The following is a 24,502-nucleotide window of genomic DNA, read 5'->3' as shown; positions in this document are numbered from 1 at the left end:
TTTTCACAAGGCTTATCTTATAATATTTGTAAATAAAACAGATTTCATTTTACTTCTAAATGACAACACAGAATACATTATTCTGTCAACATGCAGTATAGCATCACAGAATTCAATACAAAACATGTTTGTGTGTTAAAGGGATAGTTCACACATAAACAAACATTTACTCACCCTGAAGTGGTTTCAAACACAAGATTACAAGTTTCCAATTTTCTTGAAAATATCTTCTATTGTGTTCAACATGAGAAATAATGTCAAACAGGTTTGGAACAAGTTAAGGAAGAGTAAAGTATATATTAAAAAAAAAAAAAAAAAAAAAAAAAAAAATATATATATATATATATATATATATATATATATATATATACATACATATATACATATATACATATATATATATGTATATATATATATATATATATATATATATATATATATATATATATATAAATATATATATATTTTTTTTTTATTTATTTTTTTTTTAATTTTTGGTTGAACTATCCCTTTAACCGCACAATTTAGGTAAACCTTCACACTAATGGTTGGCCTACTTTCACTGCAAAATGTATATGGCAAAGAACACTACTGAAGAATAGAACTGCATTCACTTCAGTACAAATATAGCAGTATTATCATACTGTATGTGATGCAGAATTTAGCACCACACAGATGGTTAAGCATACAAAAATAATACTATGATAGATCTATGTTCATTTATTTAAATATTAAAAGTGAACTACTAACTTACAAAAATAATATAGGTCATTGTAGATATGATACAGTAATGTTTTTTTTTTTTTTTTTTTTTTCAGGGACCAACTCTCACTTTTGTTGTTCATTAGATTGCATATTACTAGCACAATGTCGGTTTATTGATGCCTTATTATTCTGCATGACCACATTTGACATCCTGTAATTCTACCCCATGACTAAATTTATTAACAACCAAATTATAAATAAACACCAAATCAGATGCTCAGCAAATACGCCAGTCATAGTTAATGGTTCATTAAAAGTGAGAAATGATTCCCAAACTGCAGCTTTTTAAACAACACAACAATAAAAGGAACCTAGAAAGTTATTCCAAAATGATTTTGTCAAGATTTTTCTGGCTGATCTGGCAGTTGTGGATAAAACTTGTATTCCTGATATGGAGGTGGAGCTGATGTGCTTGACTGAAGTGGAACTGAAGAACCAAACTGGCCCGGAGCTCCACTGTAATAAGAGGGAGCGGACTGACCTGGAGGTCCAGGAAAAGCAGGAGCCCCAAACTGACCCAGAGGAGGTCCAGTGTAACTAGGAGGACCACCCTGACCCAAAGGAGGTCCAGGGTAACCAGGAGATGGAAATTGACCAACAGGAGGTCCGTAATTACCAGGAGCACTAAACTGACCAGGTGGTCCAGCCATATTGTGTGGTTGGGCTGATGGAGCTGTAGGAGGTGGGTTGGGACCTGCAATGCCTGGCGGTGGCTGATTCCAAATTCCAAAGTCATTATTTCTAGCACCATTTGCACCTGATACAGGCTGAACAGGAAGAATCACTATTGGGAATTTGATCTCTGGATCTGATGCATATTTCACATCCAAGTAAACCTAGACACAAATGACAAACCAATTATTGAGACTGGACAATGACAACTGAAACTCATCTCTATTTGAGTCTTGTTTTAAGACTGTAAACACATCAAGATCCAGGTTTAAATACAAATTGATCACACAGTTCACATCATTACAACAAGCAGCTGTTTTTAGGTGCGCTCTATTTCAACCATGGCTGCAGACTGCTGTCAATAATATGAGCTGAGTACAGTCAAGGGGCGGAGGTAAAAACAGAGCCGACAAGTCGGACACTTTGGGCTCTCGAAATATTCTGCAGTCATGACAGATCACATTGTGTGATCAACAACCAATAATGATCACATTATATATTAAATATTTAGTAAACTGATACAAGTTATTCATTGAAAATAATTATCCAAAAAAGTATTTGATAAGTGCCAGCAGGTATTGCTTATTTATGTTTTTATTATGCATCTCATTACGTGTTTTTCTTTTTACCACCCAAGTTAACTTCCTTGTTTTGTCTACCTCTGTCACTAATTGGTTGGTTAAATAAAGCTTGCTTTAACCAATTGCGCATCCGGCTCATCCTGGGGTACGTTTCCCAAAACCATCCTTAGCCAACTAAAGTTGCAAGTTCTGTCATTACAAACATAGTTTGTTGATTTGGCGTCTTCCAAATCCATCGCTCCAACGAACATTCGCAAACTGCGTCTCAAACTTCTATGCTTGCAACTACACCTCTAGAGCTGTGGTTAGAAATATAGTTCCTGCCTGTGTTCTATTCCCAATTATCCCTCCATGCCATATTCATTTAAAACATTCTAACATTTAAACTTGGAACGATTTTTAAAGAAAAGCATTAAAGTCATCACTCTTAGGTGTCATTTCCTTTCAAAGTATTTTTACAGTTCAGTTTTAGCGAACTTCATGTTTACAATTGCGCTCCCTTCGTAGTGCACTTTAAAAAACATTGATGTCTTTTTGAACACAGCCATGGCTCATGACGAAAGCTATAGGTGACCTATTATTTAAAAGCGGAATCTACGTTATGTCTTCAAAGCTTGTGAAAACAAAATATATAGCATATGTTAATGCTTTTAATTTAAAGTGGGTTATTTATTAAGTATTTTATTAAGTATCTGTACTGTATATGACATGGATCTGTTGGTTAGAAAATTTCTGCAGCGGTTTGCATGTAAATTTGTAAAAGTAGACTTTAAGAAAAAAAAAAACTATCCTACTTAAAAATAATAATAATATTCATAATAATCATGATCATTATTATTAATAATATTATTTTTAAAGTGTGATTTTTTTTTTTCATTTCCTAATAAATAATAAATATTAAACTTCATTTCATAATAAATAGCTTCATTATTAATTTATATTATGTATATATGATATTAGAATACATGCTAGCCTTTGTAAGTGATTTTATGTTTTAGAATAGAATATGTAATGTTCTCAATAATATTTGGAAACATAGGCCCTATACTGTATGTGTTATAAATATATTTCAATTAATATAAAAATTAAGTGCAGTTTTTTACCAAAACTAATATTGGATTTTATCTTAAATGCGTGTGCTTGTAAAACAATATTATTTCCACAAAGAAATTATGGGGTTCTTCTCTCAAGAAGTTGTTACTCCACCCCTTTAGAGCATCAACATGGGCGTTATATGTTATAACTAACGTGGTTCAAATGATGGATCTGCGACAGAGAATCTAAGGCTTTTGGGAAACACTCATCACTACATCTATTCCCAAACGATGCATCGTACTATGTTCGTTCAGCTGTGAGTTATGTTGTTGTTTGGGAAACGCACCGCTGATTAGTTCCTAAGCTGCAAAAAGTTTCCAGTGTCGCCTCACTCTAGCTTTCTTTATGAGCCTTGTCTGCCAAAAGTCGTCAGCATTTTATGGCTTAGTATGATAATTTCTGTGCTCTTCAATTGCTTATTCTATTAGTGGTTATATCTCCATTTTGTTAAGCTATATATTGTCAGTCTTCAAAACTATTTACATCGTGTTGTCATTTTGATGTAGTCACTATCTGTTTTTATCAGTGTGTAACTATTCATTCCGTTTCCTGTTTCTCCACAGAGGTTTGGTAGAAAGACTGGTAAGCGAGTAGGTCATGTGACACACTTTTTAACATTCTAACACGTAGGAGTTTCAACTGTTTAGAAATACACTAGGGAAGGTGCTGAGTGCCAATCCTTGTATTTTTGGTTAAGTGTATAGTTAATATAGTTTAGGTGAGACATCTTTGGACGTTGGATTTATTTTTCACATTTGTGTTAATCAGACTAAATTAGAGGGGATTTGATATTAATAAGATAGTTCTGGTTTTGATTGTTTGTGTTTATTACTTTGAGTATAATTTTCATTGAGTGTTTGTTTTAACCAAATTCCCACTCCCCTAGACTGTCCAGGGGTTGTAACAGTAATGAAGCTGAACACAGTAAAGCATCTTAAAAAAAAAAAAAAAAAAAAAACAATATGCACACAACTAATTTAGCTTAACTTAAAGTAATGAAGAAAAAAATATATGTAATATCTTGATGAATATGCTTCACGGGATGGAGATGGCATGAAAAAGTTCATTGTGTTGTATTGAAAGACTGTATATGAGAATGGGCTCTATGCACAGCTGGTGTTTTAAAGCCAATGATAAACTTACAAAGCTTAAAATTAAAACTATTTTCAATTTCCCAAGGCTTTTTATACAGCATCCATGTTGTATTGTAATGTAATTACAAAGCATTTATTTAATTAGACTTAAGCATTCATTTAGTTGTTCAAGAGTAAAAGGTGATGAAAGACCATTGTAACCACTAGTGCCGTCAGTTGCAACAGTCTAGCGCAGAAATTCCATTGAAAATACAGGGGTAAAATAAACTGTCATTTTAAAGACATGGCGAGGAAAATAGAATTTAATGCACTGCTTTTTGTAAAAACTGAGACTCACTTTATATCATATATCTAACATGCAATGAAGATTGCTGATTTTGAAAGAAATCAGATCTTAAACATGACAATTTTGTTATGGAAAGACAGTTCAAAAAAAGTCTGTGTGCATTTAGCCCATTAGTAGGAGTATTAATGTAAAAAAAAGTCTTGATAAACAGAAACTCGACAGGTCTGCTGTGCCATTAACGTTAATGAATCTGCACACTCCGATCCACTTGTTTAATGAATTACCAGCTCAATTAAGCAGATTATATATACATATATTAATGTTGGTTAGTTATATTTTTGACAACATTATAGTCTCATCTTTGTTGTCAGCAATAATGTGGTTCATTCATTAAATGAGTGAATCAGAAGTGCATAAATTCATAGGTCCTCTCTGCTAGTAACATGACTGAATACCGTCAAGTTTGTTGACAACAAATATCCCCCCTCCCCTTTTTTTTTCTTTGACGAAACTGTGAGACTGAGGTTGTCAAATAAACCTGTAACACATGATCATTGTTATGTAGAGAGTATAGCCAATCGTTAAGTATCTCTTTGATCTCTTCGTACTTTGATGCCACTCATGACAGTAGTGTGGCGTCAGCACCTTCTCAAAAAGGGCAAAATTTTTAACTGGCATAAACCACTTCAAGTAATATTTTAATTGGTCTGCGTACCATTGCATAAAGTAGAATGCACCATTTGCTTTAGATCAGGGGTGTCCAATCTCATTCCTGGAGAGCTGGTGTCTTGCAGATTTTAGCTCCAACTTGCCTCAACACACCTGCACAGATCTTTCTAGAATGCTTAGTAAGGGCTTGATTAGCTAGCCAAGGTGTCTGATTGGAGTTGGGACTAAACTTTGCAGGACACCGGCCCTCCAGGACCAAGTTTGGGCACCACTACTTTAGATGCTGTAACTCACCCTCAGTCTGTACTCAACCTTGAGGATCCTACAGTTTAGGATTGAGACTGTAAGGCTGGGAGGAATGGTCAGCACCGTGGTGATGGTTTTCTTTGAGCTTGGCTCAATGGGTTCCCCCATTTCTTTAAAAATGTCGTGCGTGTGAAGTTTTCTCTTTCCTCTGGCAAAAAAACTGTGTTTTTCATACAGGCAGTACTTTGGCTTGACTGCACGAGAGGAATTGTTTTGAACTTCAGCCAAAAATTTTAAGCCCTCTCCTAGAGAAAGACACAACAATTAGGTCATTAGATCATTACTTATGATAAATACATAAAATATCACTGGAAACTGTTTCTGCCTGACATTTTGACAAAATTGTCATTCAGTTATTCAGAATTACGTACAGTAAGCTATAAAAATCAAGACTGTTCTGTAAACTGTTTTTGGTGGATGCGATCCTTGATTAGCTTGTGTTAATGGAACATCAATTCTGTGAGAAAATGTAATCCACACTTATTCCCTCCGCCTAAACTTAACCCCAACTGTAAACTATTTCTAAAACCAGAGGGGGTTGTAAGAGGCTTAATTATCATATGCATTTGTTTGTATGAAAAAACATGCCTTTCTGACTCAAGAAGGTCCATACTGACTCCAAAGGCAGATACTGATAAGATCAGGGCCTGGTATGTGGACTTAGGGGGTTTTACGATGTGGTCACATGTTGATTAGTCAGTTTGAATGGCTCAACATTTGGGCCATTCAAAATATATAAAAGATACAAAATATGTGTACAACTCTGCTCCGTATTTTTTCCTGGCCTCTCTTTTTCTGTCTCTGCGATTTCCTGCCTTGCTCCTCTCCTCCTCTGGAGGCTATCTTCTTTGACTCTACTGTAATCAGGCTAACTTCTGGGCCTGCTCTCTTTGTCTCTCTCTCTCTCCCTCCCTCCCCCTGTATCTCTTCTTCGACCTCTGGTAACTTGAAATTTAACATTTAAGCTGGGTACAGTTTATATCATATGTTTTTCATTTCATACAGTTATTTGTAATTAATTCAGTTGTAACCATAGAGAATTATTGTCATAAAATCATCTCATTTTCAAGTATTTGTGAATTATTTTTGATTTAACATCAACATATAATTGTTCCATATTGCAATACAATACAATCGCATAATATCAACGCTCTCCCACATTTTAAGCTATTAATACTTCCCTTATTTCCGTTTTTGGTATAAGATTGCAAAATATTGGTTAGACTAGAAATGTACAGATTTTTACTATCATACTGATAACTTTGGTTAAAACCCCTTCCTACAGGGTAATAAATGGATTAAAAATGTATAGAAAAATAACCCTAACTTTAAGCCTAAACTTGACATAAATTACAAACTAGTGCCTAAGATCTGATTGGAATGTTGCTTCAGGACCAGAAATATGTCCTAATTGATGAAATAAAACGGTGTTGATATGCATTCATGTAATTTAATCTCTGTAAATACATTTTGCCACAAGTCTATGGTGGATTACTTAAACCGAGAAGTTTAAACGAGCTATAAACCAGCTGTGCAAGTTGTGAGTGGGGTGGTGGTAGGAGGGGGCTTTCTGGTTGACTTCAAACGTGAAATGTGTAGCTAAAAGAGAAGCACACTGCCTGAAAAGATCACATTCAACATCTTAATCCTTTCCACACAAGACTGCTGACAAAGCATGTAGCTCAAACTTGAATAAGTTTCATGTCTACAGTTTTACATGCATTTCAAACATCAGTTTTATCTTATTTCAAATATGGGTAAAATTAGAAAAAAAATTCAAACGCTTGAATAGCTTTGTGAAAAGTGTCCATATCTACTTTGAACTGACTGACAACAAACACAAACTAAAACAAACATTAAAATATAATTTTACCAAGATGGTATGCCATTTTCTCTGTGCTTATGTTCATGGAGACACTCCCAGAGGTGAAGAACGACATTTGTTTATCTTTGGTTCCATACTGAGGAGCCTAAACAGGTATAAACATAATACTTCTTAGGCAACTGATGCTCAGCTAGACAGAGGGGAATGTATGGTATACTGTAGATTAGAAAGTCAGACACCACATGGCATTTTAGTCGTAGTCTTACCATTAGTTCAGGATTGGTAACAACAGGACAGGGAACATAGTTAAACTCTGCTTTGGCTTTGCTAGACACACGCATTGATCTGGATAGTTTTGTCTCCAAAGTGTAGAGAACTTTTCCAACTGAACCCTTGTAGGTTGAAGGAAAGTGTCTGTAGATTGAACAGCATGAAAGTCTCACTTGTTAGAATTCTTTAAAAATACAGCTTAGAAATATAAAATAATAAATATTAGCTATAATAGTATGAATAAATATGACAGATGGTTTAGTTAAGAAGGTTTACCCAAGTTCAATGTGAAAGAAAAATCCTTACTCAGCACTTCTAAATTAATAATTTAATTAATTAATTAATTTATGTATTTATTTTACTCATTTCAATCTCTGCAAATCTGAACACAACATGAATACAAACACAGATTTTTTATTAATCTATAAATTTAATCATGTATTTGGTCTTCTTAAAAGACTTACTGTAAGGGCAACTGAAAGGTGAAAGGGTAAACATGACGCCCTGGTGCCACCACCGAAGAGTCTAACAAATCAAAAACAAAGTAAAAAAAGTTAAAATGTGCATATTTATTTTTTTCAAAGTTTATTTTTTTTATTATTTATCTGCAATATTCATTTGAAAAAGAAGGGAAAAAAGACTTACAAGGCTGCCCGGATGGATCTTTCAGCATTTCATGGTCATTTGCTAAAAAGATCAAGTTACAAGCACAGGGTAAAGCTGGTTACATAAATCGACTCGGCTTCATGTTGCAAAAACTAAAGTAGTCGAGCAGACACCTACCATGTTTTGTGTCGGTCTGAACGAAAAACCTCTCCACCGAATAAAACTTCTCTTTATCCGAATAAAGAACAGTGGTTTTACCGTGTCGCTCTGACCAGCAAACATTTGCTTTGCCTTTAATTTTCACACTCAGCGACTGCATTTGAGTGTCTTTTACCACTTCCAGAATGACTTTTCCAGATATATAATCCCCGCTGGTGAAAGTATTGTTCTGATTGATAGGATTGTAAATGACAGAAATGTTTTTCACAGTGAGCGACATCGTGCCTCCTTATGCCAGTTTCTGTCGTCTATCTAAAGTGAATGGAATGCTTTGTAGCGATGCACAGGAAACAGTCCGCAAGTAAAGCACTTCCAGCTGTGGGTGTGGCGTAGTAGGCTACACTGTCACTGACAGTCTGTAAAATTTACAACTGAAAACATTGCAGGTTGTGCTTTAAGACCATTACAGTATTGGGCATGTGTCCAAATGTTTCTTTTGCAATACTGAAGTGCTTTCTGAGTAAAAAAAAATAAATAAATAAATAAATAAATAAATAAATAAATATATATATATATATATATATATATATATATATATATATATATATATATATATATATATATATATATAAATATATATTTTAAGTTTTTAAGAATAGGAATAAGCTGTTTGTTTATCAAGGAAAGTATATGTTTACAACCTTTTCACTTATCATTTAGGTTTATTTAATTAACTTTTATTTCATTTAATCAATAATATATTTATTTTTACTTTGCTGCTTTGAACATAACTTGATATTATCAGTTGTTACATGTTCCAGCATGAGTGAAAATCTTTATTAAATCTTTACATATACCTGGTCAGTATGTCGTCAATAAATGCAATGAGTTTCGACATTTATTATTTACTGATCTATTTGTTTTATTGAATTCCCCCATTTGAATAAATTAAGACCAGTCATTGATTAAGACCGTGTCCTACTGCCACCTACTGGGTGGATTTAATTACCTTTTAATTAATAATGTTAGAAATAATATCATAATCTAATACTAAATTTAAATGCTGCCTTATTGGTAATATTTGTGCAACTATACATTTTTATAATAATTTTGTTTGATCATTCACATGAAACATTGTTGTTTTATTTAATTTAAAATTAATAATAAATTGACACGGATGTTTTATGTCCACAAATGAAATACCTATTTAGAAAAAATGGCAGAGAACTGAGCAATAAAATGTGAATAATATGAATCGCTTAGTAAATTAGCTGCCCACTGTAAACAACCACAGAAAAAACAGCCACAGTTTTATTTAATTATTCTTCAGGACACAAAAATAACAAAAATAATAATTTGACAAATAAAGTACACACCAACTTCATCTGCAGTAAGCATTCAGTCATTCATTCATTTACTTTTCAACTTAGTCCCATTATTAATCTGGGGTCACCACAGCCGAATGAACCGCCAATTTATCCAGTACATGTTTTACACAGCGGATGCACTTCCAGCTGTAACCCATCACTGGGAAACACCCATACACTCTCATTCACACACACACACACACACACACACACACACACACACACACTAAGGACAATTTAGCCTACCCAATTCACCTGTGCCACATGTCTTTGGACTTGTAGGGGAAACTGGAGCACCCGGAGGAAACCCACGCAAACATGGGGAGAACATGCAAACTCCACACAGAATATTCCAACTGATCCAGCCGAGGCTCGAACCAGCAACTTTCTTGCTGCAAGGCGACAGCACTACCTACCTGCAGTAGGCAACACAAAGCAATACACTCCGTTTAAAGGGGTGGTCCACTGCGATATCATATTTAAAACTTAAGTTGATGTGTAATGTAGATGTGTGAACATAACATAAACAACATCTCTGAATGTAAGACCCTCAAAGTTTAATGCAAAGGGAGACATTGGCTTTTACAAAGTTAGCTTAGCAAAGCCTACAGCAAACGAAGTTTGGAGACTACAAAAATAATACGTCTGGATTAATGAAGTCATAACCCCTCAGCGCAGCAAAGGTGCGTGGACAGATGTGCTGTAATGTTACAAAAGAGATGCTTCACAGACTTTGTAATAAAATGTGTAGTTATTTGGAATAATAGGTATATAAGAACAAATCTCTCTTCTTCAAAAGTTGGAATGAAAATTATATTGTGTTAGTTGAAAAACTTCTATAATTAAATAACCTATTTACAGTTAAAATGTTTTAGATAAATTAGTTTTTACTTTTTCAATTACTCCAAAGGAGTATGATAACTGTATCCAATACTGTATTTGTTCTTGCCATATCTAACCTATAGAGCATATAGAAGTAATTCTTCAGAGAAAATATATGTTAAAGGTAGCTTTTTTAAAGACACTTGGAAATCATTAAGGAAATAAATATATAAAAAATATTATAACAGGTGATATGGCTACATGTAAAAGCTTAAAATCATATTTAGAAAATATCGTCACCAGTTATAAGGTTCTATATGACTTTTTTGTCAAAATTGAGTTATTGACATTCTTATTAAAAGACATCTTATTTACATTATGGGATTTTTTTTTAGTTGTTTTCATTTTAAGACTTTTATTTAAAAAACAAATGTTACACACATACTGTTTGCTGTGGAATACAACAACTTTGAAGCTCATTAATTATCTCAAAATCACTCAGAATGCAGATAGACCCTTAAAATTCCAAGGTGACTATATTTATACACTGGAAATTGTTTTATGCATTATTTCCTTATGAGCTACTCATTTTGCATTGTTTGTACATTTGATCTATTTTAGACAAATTTCACATTAATAAGAAAAGATCCAAGAAAATATTTAATTCAATTACTTAAAAGTTACTAAAACAGTTTGGAGAACATTGTTTAAAAAAGAGCAAATAAGACTTTTTTATGATATATATTTTTTATTTATTCTTCTTTATCTGTACACTCTGGCATATTTTCTACGTAATAAATAATTTTTTTTCTGTTTTTATTAACGTTTTTTGATTTGTTTTTCTGTTTTGTTTTTGGTTTAACTTCCAAAACATCCAGTCTCGTTCACGTCTTGATTTTTCTTTAACTGTATAAAAGAGCTTGTTATGCTTGATATTGCAAACGTGTCTATTATTGTATTTTTTTTTACTTTTAATCTTTTATCATAACCATTTACCATTTACTTTTATTTGTTATTCCTTGTTCAAAAGATAAAGTCTATATATATATATATATATATATATATATATATATATATATATATATATATATATATATATATATATATATATATATATATATATATATATATATATATATATATATATTTTTTTTTTTTTTTTTTGAATTGATATTGTCCACTAGATGGCAGCACGATTAATTTAAACCAGATCCAATCCTGCGGGCAGGGGGACCACTGCTCTGCAAACATTATTTTTTTTATTTATTATTATTTTTATTTTTTATTTTTTCAGCAAACATTAAGTTCCTTTACCTTTTACCTTTTTGTTGACAAAGGCAAAGGACATTTTGACATTAGTAACTTAAAAGTATTAAAGATATTTAAGTGTTTGTGAGGCTGAAATGTTACGTTATATCTTCTTCACCCCTGCTTAAACCATAGATATTTTAACATAACAGAAATGGTAACAGTTTACACTACAAACATCATTAGAAACCATTACAAACCAAACCATTTTTAACATCAGAACCCACGTGCATTTTAAGGGTCTTTAATCAGTTTTTTCAAGGTTTTAGCATGCCACATATAGCAATTAGAGGTTCATATGTTTATTACAGTTCCACTAAAACCGAATAAAACCAAATTTGTAATTGTTGAATTTTTTTTTTTTTTTTTTTTTTTTGATCAGGGCCATTCTTTTGAACCCACTGAATTGTAGAGGGCGTGGCTGCAGATACATGTATTGAAAGGTGTTGAGTGGGCGTGGCCACCTATGTTTCTTTGCTCAGTCAGATAACGGAGAGAGAGAGAGAGAGAGAGAGAGAGAGAGAGAGAGAGAGAGAGAGAGAGAGAGAGTGTACTGTTTTCACCGCGGTCCGTCCAATGGTGTGGAGCTATATGAGTCGCTATGGTGACGAGATTGTTTCGCCGGAGGTTGTGATGGGTTGACAGGTGCGGGACAGTCGCTTCTGTGCCAGCATGTACGCCAAAGGCAAGAGCAGCGTGCCGTCGGACAGTCAAGCCCGAGAAAAGTAAGTTATTGATCAGTAGATGGAGGAGATCGCATCTGCAGCCGCGCACACGCATTTGAAAAGAGGAGACATAAGACACAGCAGCTGCCTGTACTGGGCTGCTGCTGTAACAGCTAACGTTATGCTTCGCCACACAAGTTAGGTGATTTCTGCATTATCACAATTTTGTTCTAGGCTTTAACTCGGGGAATCGTGTGGATTAGTAGCCTGGATGGTAACTGAGAATAATATTGCTCCCTTCATCTTACAGCAGTCAAATGCTAATTGTATGTTATGTTGCTTTATTATTATTTATTTATTTATTTATTTATTAGGGCTGATTATCTTTAACGACACGTAGACTAACTTAGATACTGCGTTTTCCATTGTAACTCGGTGTTTAATGAAATTACGAGTGACCTTTCCAGCTGTCCATCTGAATGTCTGTTGGCTGTTTCCCCCCTGGTTTTAGACATTTTAAATGAACGCAAGCATGGTTTTGTTGTCCTTGTAAGGTGCTGTGGCAGATATGTTAAGCTTGGTAACAAAGATGCTAAATTGTTTAACAGTAGGCTAGTTGACAATCTCATACTTTTATACTTGTATCATCATGGTTCGATGCTTAAATGAGTATGAATATAGGAAATTGTGTTTAGGTGTTTTAACAGTAGTTTCCTCCTGCTAAACTTTAGTCTTATAGTGGGATGCACAGCAAACAGATCTTTCTAACATTTTTCAATGACTCTTTCGCTAATAATTTATTAATTAATTGTAATGAAAGTTACCCGGTTGTCTTATACAATAAAAAGCAACCTCTTAACCTCAAACTTGCTTTTAAAACATCAATAAGCTTACCCTGGAGTCAATAGTTTGCTGATGTGTCTTGGTGTAACATTTCTTTATCAGTGTCATGAAAGTGATTAAAACTACCCTTAACATACCAATTTAAATAATACAGTCAATAAAGTTAGACTTGTGTAGTTTTACCATTCTTTATAATTTTGTATTATAAGATTTTGCAGCCTCCTGAAATAACAATAAGCATTTGACAAAAGTGAGAAAAATTGGCTCTGGCGAGTAAACAGAAGGCCAGCTATAGCCTGTAACTGTGTTAGGAACAGCAACGTAATACATGGTTTAAATCTGATACATGTAAGTGATCTGATACATTAAAATCAAAGGCATACAAACTGTCTACTTAAGAAAAAAATGTCACAATGTGTCTTACAGCTTTTCACTCAGTGGAAAATGTAGCTTGGGATGTTTATCTAGGTTGCCTGCCTGAGGGTTCTTTTCTTGGCCTGAACTCCATACGTGAACACATGTGAAATTTGTATCCAACCAAGTGACCAAGATGGGAAAAATAGAAGGATGATTATTTATTCTGTCGAATGCACATACGCAATAAAAAAATAAGAAAAAGAAAGTATGTAAATATGTATTCATGCAACAGTTCTGTCTGACTCTTGATTCTGATTGGCTTGATAGCTGTGCAATATGCTACTGGTATCAGCACTGTTTCATCCTCTTCACCCATATGTATCACTCTGCTTTCAACAAGTGTGGAGCAAAACACTAAACTTATTATAGTTTCACAAATACTGTTGTTGTAGGACTACATAATGTACTTTTGAGACTTTTTAGATGAGGATGTAGTTGTTTAGATCGCAAATATGTAGTTAATTAAAAAAAGTGCCTATTTGAAAATGTTTTTGGATAATTTTAATTTAGAAGACTTCCAGTGTATCGACAGCCATCAGCAAAGTTAACTTCAAATTACAATGGTGATGACTTGTTCATGTAACTGAATGATTTTTAAAAATAAGAACTATAATAATACTGCATTAAATCATTCTTCATCTTACCGTCTTGACTAATTAATGATTAATTCTCTTGTACATGCTAATGCTGTATTCTGATGGAGGTAAAATGGTGAATTTCCCTTGTAAGCAGAACATTCTTTTGTTTGCCTGCATGCAAGCAGTCCTTCAGAAAGGGTTTGTAAAGCTTCACAGTAATGCTTTAACTTAGGAGAAGTGCATTTGTTTTCCTGTCAAGAAACCTGCATTGTTTTGTGATGTGTTGAAGTTTAAGAAAGTTTAGGTTCAACATAAATAAATTTTTAATTTTTTAGCTGCTTACGTGGCAGAATAAATCCAGATTTGATTCGGGAAATGCTTTAGATACGCAGATGCTTTTTTATATGTGCATTAAAAATTGATTATAAAAGCTATCTGAATGACCTTCAGCTAAAATTAATTTGTTAAATTTTATAAATACATTTACATTTTGTTTCTTTTTGGCATATTATCTCTTCTCTTCTGTTTGTCATTTCATTTCTTAAATAGTCAATATATTTACCTTTACTTCTATACATTATTTTATTGAATTTATAGCGCTATATTAAATACATTTAGGTAGCAGTGCATTTCTGAAATACAGCCGTCTTGCTTTTAGTCAAAAATCTTAAGGCAAATTTATCAACTAGATCAATGTTTCCCAAACCTGTTTCTGGAGGCACACTAACAGTACATATTTTAGATATCCCCCTTATCTGACCAGTTAAGGTTTTGGAATCTCTTTTAATGTTCTGATGAGTTAAGATAACACTTTATTTTGATGGTCCATTTGAGTATTAGTAGAATGTTTGCTTGATATCTGCTTATAGTCAGTTAAATGTCTGTTGAAGGAGCAGTATAAGAAGTTTTGCAAGTACATGTCAACTTACACTAAACCTAATTTCAACCCTAACCCCATCCTAACAGTCTATTTATAATCTAATGAGAAATAGTTGGCATGTGGATGCAATGGAATTTAAATTCAACAAACGGACTATAAAAGAAAAGTGTGACCGTGTTTAAGAAGGAAGAGGTTGAAAATGTGTATTGTTAGTTTGCCTTCAGGAACAGGGTTGGGAAACACTGAACTAGATAGCCTACATTTACTTGATCATTTTATCATATTTATAATTATATGTCATTATCGACTTTGTAATGCTCATTAGACATTATTTTACAGCATTTTGCTTTTCCCTCATTAATTAAATTACATTTTAATTGGCTCTGTGCATCTTGCATGTCCATGCTCAGAAACATGGCTACCCATGAGTAAATGTCCCATCAGTGAGCACTAGGGGTTGAACAACTTTAGATTTTTGGAAGTCGAGTTTTATGTCGAGTCGATGTCGACTAGTCGCTGAAGATGTTATCAATAAAACACAAGATCCAAATGTTTTGCAACATGCCACAATCTGCAAATTATTTGTAGGAAACATATACACATGCTGTTTGTCAGCTTATAACAAGTTGCAAATTATTGCAACATTACAACATTACTGATTTTACTGCAGAACAAATGCATTGTCAACTCTTTCATTTCATTAATATTTCAACATTAGTGTCTGGGCTAATTTATCTGCTAAATAAATGCAGTTTTTAAAGACATTAATCACTGCACTTGCTAGTAAGAATGTAACAATACTCAATCCTCAGCACACAGATTCATGTGAAGTTATTCATAACATGAGGCAAGAAAGAAAAAGGCTTATAGGAATAACATTACTTTTCCTGGGTTGCGTTAACATGATTGGATAGTATATGCCCTCTAGGGTGTTTGCATGGAGCGATCTGACTGGCATGATTGCATCTATTTGACCATTTAAAGTTCACTTAAAGTTCACGTGAATCTTTGATGCTGACATAGGAAAAATAACATTTTACAAATTATTTTAAATAATCAGAGGACAGATGGCGTGGTGGCGCAATGGGTAGCGCTGTCACCTTACAGCATGAAGGTCGTTGGTTCGAGCCTCGGCTGGGTCAGTTGGCATTTCTGTGTGGAGTTTGCATGTTCAGGGTTTCCTTTGGGTGCTCCGGTTTCCCCCACAGTCCAAAGACATGTGGTATAGGTGAATTGGATAAGCTAAATTGTCCAAATGTGTGTGAATGAGAGTGTAAGTGTTTCCCAGTGATGGGTTGCAGCTGGAAGGGCATCCACTGCGTAAAAGATATGCTGGACAAGTTATAGGTTCATTCCGCTGTGGCGACCCCTGATTAATAAAGGACAAAATAAAATGAATGAATGAATCTGAGGGCAGTTTCATTCAATGAACCACCTTTGTGTGGAAAGCTGCCATGTAGTTCAGGTCAAAAAAACATGTGATCTGCGATTAAAAAGCATCAATTAAAAAGCATCACAGCAGAGCATTAGAATCGATTAGTCGATCAGCAAGCTAGTCGGTGCAACCCCTAGTGAGCACTAAAGTAGGAGATGCTTTCATGTGAAAATGAAAGTGTGAGATGCATGTTGAAGTTGGTTTCTCACCATTGGCATGCTTGGTTTGGGACTTGTGAAGCTGCACATTGTTGGATTTGCTCTTCATTTTTTGGGTTTTCAGCAGTCATTATTATATTACACTGTAGTAGACTGAATTTTAACTCTGGAATGAAGTATTTTCAATTTACCAGATCTTCTATGTTAAGCTGTTTTGACGCAATCTACATTGTAAAAGGGTTATAGAAATAAAGATGAATTGATTTTAATTGACTTAAATTTAATTAAATTGAATTGAACCGAATTGACTGTTAAAGCATACAGTACACTCTAAAAAAAGGAATACTAAATATTTAATATTTTAGGTCTGTTAGGAATACCTAAATGATTAACATTTGCTTAATCCCAGAATAATGAGAGAATTTAAAAAAAATTTTTTTGTTAATTTCTAGACAGTCAAAAGTTTGCATCCATTTCCTTGGTATTTTTTTAGATTTGCTTTTAAACGGTATAACTTTGGTCAAATGTTTTGGTTATCTTTCCACAAGTTTGGATCTTTCTGTTTGGAAGACCCATTTGTGGTCAAGTTTTAATTTCCTGGCTGATGTCTTGAGATGTTGCTACAGTATTAATACATAATGTTCTTTCTTTATGATGCTATCTATGCTGTGAAATAGACCAGTTCCTCCTGCAGCAAAACAGCCCCACAACATGATGCTGCCGCCCCTATACTTCACAGTTGGGATGTTGTTCCTAAGCTTCTAAGCTTTCCCCTTTGTCCTCCAAATGTAACACTAGTTATCATGGCCAAAAAGTTAAATCTTAATTCCATCAGACCACAGGACATGTCTCCAAAAATTTTCCAGTGTAATTTAACAAATTGTAATCTGGCTTTTTTGTTGATTTTTGGCTTGTTGATTTTCCCATGTTGTCACACAAGGAAGCGGTGTGTTTGAGATTTTTCTTAAATACTATTCTAATGTTGTGGGTTTGCCAATCAGAAACTTCCAAAACCTTGACACCATCATCTGAGTTATTTCAGAGGCATAATATTCTTATTGTATGTAAACTTGACCAAAGTTGTAACAATTTTTCAAAGAAATATCTCTCATTATTCTGCTGTTAAGCATAACAAAAAAAAATGTGATGATCCTAACTTACCTAAAAGAGAACAAATTTAGTCTCATCAACATCTGACTTTTTAAAAATGATTATGTGCCTTTTTATATAATGTAAGTAAACTTCTGCTTTCAATGGTAAATGCATGTAGTCCAGAAGCCCAGAACCAGAACTCAAAGTCCTTTAGCTTTCCAAAGTGACATAACCACACTGCAAAACCCAACAGGCAACTTTATCAAATGAGTGTGGTTTACTGAAAATTTTCTGAAAGTTAATTCTACTCATTTGAAAAGAGTTTTGAACTAAATACCTCATTACTGCAACTTAAAGTAAGTACTCATATAGATAATTTTTTTAACTCAAATTTATTGGGTTTTAGAGTACTCAGTTGGTTTGAGTTCTCTTCAGTTATCAGGTTTTACTGTACTAAAATTGGATTAAGTTCACAGTTTTTTAGGATTGGTTTTTGAACGTAAATGGTTTGTTGCAATTGGTTTCCTCAAATAGTTTGTGTTACTTTAACTTATTAGGTTTTACAGTGATCACCAGATGACCAATAATAGTGTCTTATCTAAACAGGGGAATGTGGTAAAACTTAATTATGACCAATAATTATGTCCACCTCTCTGATTTTACTAGCAGTCAATTGTTTATGCCTTGGAATGTATATCTGTTAATGAACAGTTTCTGTATTTTGTGTGTGTTTTTTTATAGTTGTGTATTGCATTAAAAGACCATAATCTCTGCCATGTCAACTTTTGATATTGAAAATTCTACTTTATTGACATTTTAAATAGTTTGTTATATGATAATGTACTGTATATTAAATAATATATAGAGAAATAAGTCTGTAAATTAACAGAAAACGTACTGGCACTTTATTTATTTATTTATTTTTTGTACTATATACCAGCCAATTCAAATGTTATCACTCGATTGAATGGGCGTTATCAGTGGTTATCAGCTGGGTTAGAAGGGGGCATCTGTGCTTAGTAGGCTCAGAAGGCTGTTATCATCCATCCACATGGTTAATCAGCTATAAATCACATCCAGTTGCAGCCGGAAATGAATGATAATTGTTAATGTAATTAGATAAATTTCCCATTATTTGTATTTTATTAGCGTCTACCCCAACCCTAAACCCAACCGTCACAGTAATGTTAAAACAGATCTGGATCTGGAGTCTTCTCTAGTAGTATAGCTGATTAACCATGTGGATGAATAATAAAAGCCTTCTGAGCCTACTAGTATAGTCCTACTGGCCCATATCTATCAGCTGATAACCACTGATAACCTCCGTTCAGTCAGGTGAATTATTAAAAATGTTAGTAAAAGTCACTTTTTTTAAACTTTTCATGGTTAAAAGTTGCAGGAAAAAAGATCAAGGTCCCATAATGCGATTCAAAGCATACTGTAAGTAAATGGCGGAAAAAAACATAAATCACAAAATTTGTAAAACTGCTAATTAACAGATTTTTGCAGCATTGCAGGCAACATGCCATGTTGCTAAAGCACAAGAAAAACAAATGACACTTTTAAAGCTGGTAATAAACATTTATGATCAATAAAGTAATCTGAACTCACTGACCACTGCTGGTGTGGCCATAAGGCAATTCTGCATTCAAACACGCATAATAAATATTTAGTTTCACTACTTTCTTCTATAAGGTTCCTGGTGCTTTTCAAATAAACATTCTCTTTGTATTTTCTATAACGTAGAGAGCTGTCATTCCTCTGTTCTGCAGTTGTGTTCAGTATGTAAGAGAATGACTGGTGTTGTGGTTCCCGCTGCTGGGACAGTTTTCCTGCAGAGTGGTTGGCCTCTGATATTTCTCTCCATCATTGATATGCAAGCAGCATCACAGCGGCCCTACTGCAAGGTTAAGCAAGCGTGACGGCATGGCTTAGAAACCAGCTAGGAGTCTTTCTGTTTTTAGTGTGTGTTATACAGCCTTCCTTCTTCGTTCACATATCACACTCAGCGTCTGCATAGTCTTTCAGCTTTCCAATGTGACATGTTTGAAACCCAACAAACTTAAGGAGTTTCCCTGTTACTGTAACTTCAGTCTATGCCTCATAATGTTGTAAACCTAACCAGAAGCTTCTGGTGAGTTTGTGTGTTGTGAGTTTTTTTACAGAGCTGCACATTTTATCCCTCTGCTTTCATCTGCAATATAATCTGGCATTTCCTGTTGCTGTGGAGAAAGGCATTGTTTCTTGAGGTGTTGTGCGGCATGATTCTGCTTTTCATTCTGAGTGTTCACATTTTCTTTACTGTGCTTTCTTTATTCCAAATTTATTTGTTGACATGTTTAAAATCTTTGCACTCATGAGCTTTTGTATATTTGCCTGTTTTATTATTATTGTTATTATTAAATTTTTAGAGAGTTTATTTACACTCACCAGCCACTTTATTAGGTACACTTTAAAACTGGTTAGACCCTCTTTTGCCTTCTGAACTGCCTTAATCCTTCGTGGTATAGATTCCACAAGGTACTGGAAATATTCCTAGGGGAGTTTAGTCCACATCAACATGATAGCATCACAGAGATGCTGCAGATTTGTCGGCTGCACATCCAAATCTCCTGTTCCACCACATCCCCAGAGGTGCTCTATTGGATTGAGTTCTGATGACTGTGGAGGTCATTTGAGTACAGTGAACTCATTGTCATGTTCAAGAAACCAGTCTAAGACGATTCACGCTTTATGACATGGCATGTTATTCTGCTAGAAGTAACCTTCAGTAGATTGGTACACTGTGGTCATAAAGGGATGAACAGGGTCAGCAACAATACTCAAGTAGGCTGTAGCGTTGACACAATGCTCAATTGGTTCTAATGGGCCCAGAGTGTGCCAAAAAATATCTCACACACCATTACACCACCAACTCATCAGACCAGGCAACGTTTTTCCAATCTACTGTTGTCCAATGTTGATGAGCCTGTGCAAATTGTAACCTCAGTTTCCTGCTTTTACCTGAAAGGAGTGGCACTCGTTGTGGTCTTCTGCTGCTGTAGCTCATCCGCTTCAAGGTTTGATTTGTGCGTTCAGAGAGGCTGTTCAACATACGAGTTACTGTTGCCTTTCTATCAGCTGGAACCAGTCTGGCCATTCTACTCTGATCTCTGGCATCAACAAGGCATTTGTGCCCACAGAACTACCACTCACTGGATATTTTCTCTTTTTCAGACTATCCTCTGTAAACCCTTGTGATCGTTGTGCTTGAAAATGCCAATAGATCAGCAGTTTCTGAAACTCTCAGACCAGCTCGTCTGGCACCAACAATTATGCCACTTCACTTAAATCACCTTTTTTCCCCCATTCTGATGCTGTCTTGACCATGTCTACATGCCTAAATGCATTGAGTTTCAGCCATGTGATTGGCTGATTAGAAATGTGCGTTAACAATCGAATAGATGTACCTAATAAAGTGGCCTGTGATTGTAGTTAGCTGATAAATAAGAAAGCAAACCACATTCATTCGTGATAGCCAGGTAGAGCCGAAGAACCTGGGTCATGGCTTAATTAACCCAGTATAGGCTGAGGAATGCAGCATTGTCCAGTCCACACAGGATATGAGTTTCATTCTTTAGACTTAGATGGCCTTTTCCCCTCTGAAATAGTTTTGTTGTACTTTCATGGCTCTATTTCACCTGTTTTGATTCAAGCAGAAGCAGTGCTTTCAGTATACTTTTTTGTATGTGCATTCAATGATTCAGACAGATTAAATGTTTTCATACAGACTGCATTTGTGCACGTAAAATATGAGATTGTATGAGATATGAGGTATGTAAACAGCATTTATGAGACTAAAGATATAACTTGTTATTGCTTCCAGATTTAAAATAGTACCTCAACAATGACTGAAGCCTCCAAAATTAGAGGGTCCATTAAATGGCATAACATATTTTCAGCCGATAGATTTTTGTTGGCTAAAAAATTCGGTACATCAATATCAACACCCTTTTAGATTACCATTGTTGCACATTTCTTTTCTGTGTAATTGGCTTTTAGATCAATATAGAGTAAAAAAGTCCAGAACTTTTCATTGTTATTGACAAATTTTATTGCGATTTGATATGATATTGTTTATCGGCCCAGCCCTAGGTCATATACCCAAAACAAGCTAATTCAAGGGGCTAAGGTTTGGCTGTTCTCAGCAGAACATATTTTTTTTGGGTGAGAAAACTTCAACTATATGGTTTATTTATAAATATTGTGCCTATTTGAAAATGTGTTCAGAAGTGAGTTCAGAAATGTGAGCTCCATAGCTGTTCAGTGCCACCTGCAAAGATATGTTTCCCTCTATTAATTAAAAATGGACTTATTCTCCCTTCACCAGTACTTGAAATGTTTTGCACTGCTCTGTTGCCGTGCTCTCTTTGTTGTTTTTAGCACTGTGTATTAAGATTTAAAAGTTTTGGACTGGTCTGTCTTACCCATCCAAATGTAGTTATCAAAATTATTGACTGAATCAAATCAAAGGCATTCTTCACAAATTCCAGTGCAAAATGTTTTCACATCAAAAAAAGAATGATACAATATTAAAGTGACAAAATATGTGTAAGATATATTATCCTGCTTTATATCATCCTGGTTAAAATGTATGCACATTTCAACAAATATTACAGCACACTTGTTTTCAGTCATCAGAAAGGTTTCTTGACCAGCAAATTAGCATGCCAGAATGGTTTCTGAAGTATCATGTGACCCTTAAAACTCGAGTAATAATGTTAAAAAATCAACTATGCCATCAAAGCAATAAATACTATTTGAATATTCATTAGAATGGAAACTGGTCTTGGTTATATAAAATAAAATAAAATAAAATAACATTAAATTACATTAAATTAAATTACATTAAATTACATTTAAAAATTCAATTAGCAAAATAAATGAAAATAAAAGAATACAAAATTACATTTTTCAAAATAAAATAAAATAAAAATAAAACAAAATAAAATAAAATAAAATAAAATATAAAAATACAGCAAAAAATTAAAAGAAATAAAAAAATAAATAGAAAAATTCTATTTCCAAAGTAAAATAAAATAATAAAAAATAGATTTTTCCAAAATAAAACGAAGTACAATAAAAAAATAATTAAATAATTACATTTCTGAAATAAAATAAAACTAAATTAAAAGAAATTAAATACAACAATTACATTTCCCAAAAAAATATAAAATAAATCAATAAAACAATTACATTTCAAAAAATAAAATAAAACAATTAAATAAAAAATATATTTCCAAAATAAAGGTAAATAAAATGATTAAATAAAAATTACATTTCCAAAATAAAATAAAATAAAATAAAATGCACTGCATTCATCTATTCCTCCAATTTCAACTAGTCACAAAGAAAAAGTTCATAACCATAAGAGTATACATTTTCAAAGGATTGATTGTTAATGTCAGACACTGACGTTAGGTTTATGCGCACCGTTTTGTTAAACAAAAGCAACTGTTTCAATCTGTCAGCTATTTTCCAACCATAGTTGCAATATTTATTCCTGTTGTCCTCATGTCACTCTCTTTCCTCCTGTTCAGCTCTCATTATTAATCATTTATGAGTTCCTGCTTTCCTGTCTCTCCTATTCTACCCATCTCTATATTTGTCTTTCTCTGTTCATCTTCTGTTCTCTTCCAAACACACCCAGACAGATTTGTACCAAAAATACAAATACACAGACAGGATCACCCTCGAACTCCATTGCTCTGCGCTCTCTAATGTCTCTTGAGAAACAACATCTAGCGAGTGTATGGCGAGCTCTGAGAATATAGTCAGTTCAACTGCAGAACAGGAAAGAAGGATGTGTTTATGGGATGAGGACGCAGAATGATTTTACTGTAATAACACACTCTGAGGCTGTGTGTTTTGTTCTGTTATTATTATCTTTTTAAATTAGCTGCATACGTTTCTTGAGATGTGTTAACCATGTTATTGTTATTATGTTTAGTCATTGCAGATGTTATTTATTCAGGTTATTTGTAAGTTAATTTAATGGTTTATGAATAAAAGTCCATAATTGTCTTTTAAAATGGCTTAAAGAGCCCCTATTATGGGTTTTTGAAAATGAGCTTCCAGTGAACGAAAACATCCAGCTGATGTTTAATTCTGAAAGTGCACCGCATGTAAAACTATTGATTCTTTAATGAAATAGTCGACTCAGAGTCACATTAATAAATCGCGTTGGGTTTGGATCTTTTGCCTGATTGCGTCAACCTCAATGAGGTACATCACCAAATATGCAGTGCCGGATACGGTAAAACAAGAACGTGCCTTTCCATTCAGACACTAGCGAAGCGCGGAGGATCATGGGACTGATCATGACATGAAGATGATGATCACTGAAATATGGAGATTCGGCTGGGGGAATGAAGGGTTAACCACATGTGCTTTGAAGAGTCATTGCGAAGTTTAACCCTAATAGAGTGTAAGTTTATTCTTTGCATGTGTTTTTAAAGCCTGTGAGTTTAAAGCATTCAGATACAATTCTAAAGTTTGTTGCTTAAACATAGACAATACAGTGATTTGATGTTTCACAAGGTGACACAGTGGCTAGCACAGTTGAATCAC

At 34.0% G+C, this 24,502-nt stretch overlaps 2 protein-coding genes across 21 annotated transcripts in view; one reads left to right on the top strand and one right to left on the bottom strand.

The window, feature by feature from the left end:
• Positions 1 to 895: 895 nt before the first annotated feature.
• zgc:110626 lies at positions 896 to 8,634 on the bottom strand. The gene is made up of 7 exons (NM_001017889.1): positions 8,347 to 8,634; positions 8,209 to 8,250; positions 8,028 to 8,088; positions 7,560 to 7,707; positions 7,342 to 7,438; positions 5,457 to 5,713; positions 896 to 1,601 (listed from the first exon to the last, which is right to left on the bottom strand). Exons 1-7 carry the CDS (start codon positions 8,606 to 8,608, stop codon positions 1,104 to 1,106), a joined length of 1,365 nt encoding a protein of 454 aa, NP_001017889.1. The 5' UTR covers positions 8,609 to 8,634; the 3' UTR covers positions 896 to 1,103.
• A 3,746-nt stretch (positions 8,635 to 12,380) lies between these two features.
• ssbp2a (single stranded DNA binding protein 2a) overlaps positions 12,381 to 24,502 on the top strand; it is a 70,769-nt gene continuing 58,647 nt past the window's right edge. For 19 of the 20 annotated variants that reach the window (XR_012405960.1, XR_012405961.1, XR_012405968.1 and 16 more), the window contains exon 1: positions 12,381 to 12,550. Coding sequence is in view for 4 of the 20 variants with exons in the window: in XM_073950483.1 (XP_073806584.1) it covers positions 12,498 to 12,550 (53 nt within the window). In the remaining 16 variants the exon portion in view is untranslated. The remainder of the gene's footprint in view (positions 12,551 to 24,502) is intronic. The other variant, NM_001110378.1, reaches the window with a different exon arrangement.

The sequence above is a fragment of the Danio rerio genome, chromosome 5 (genome assembly GCF_049306965.1).
Source record: "Danio rerio strain Tuebingen ecotype United States chromosome 5, GRCz12tu, whole genome shotgun sequence".
Lineage (NCBI taxonomy): Eukaryota > Metazoa > Chordata > Actinopteri > Cypriniformes > Danionidae > Danio > Danio rerio.
Note: the sequence above shows the minus strand (reverse complement) of the source record. Positions and strands in the feature narration are given on the sequence as shown.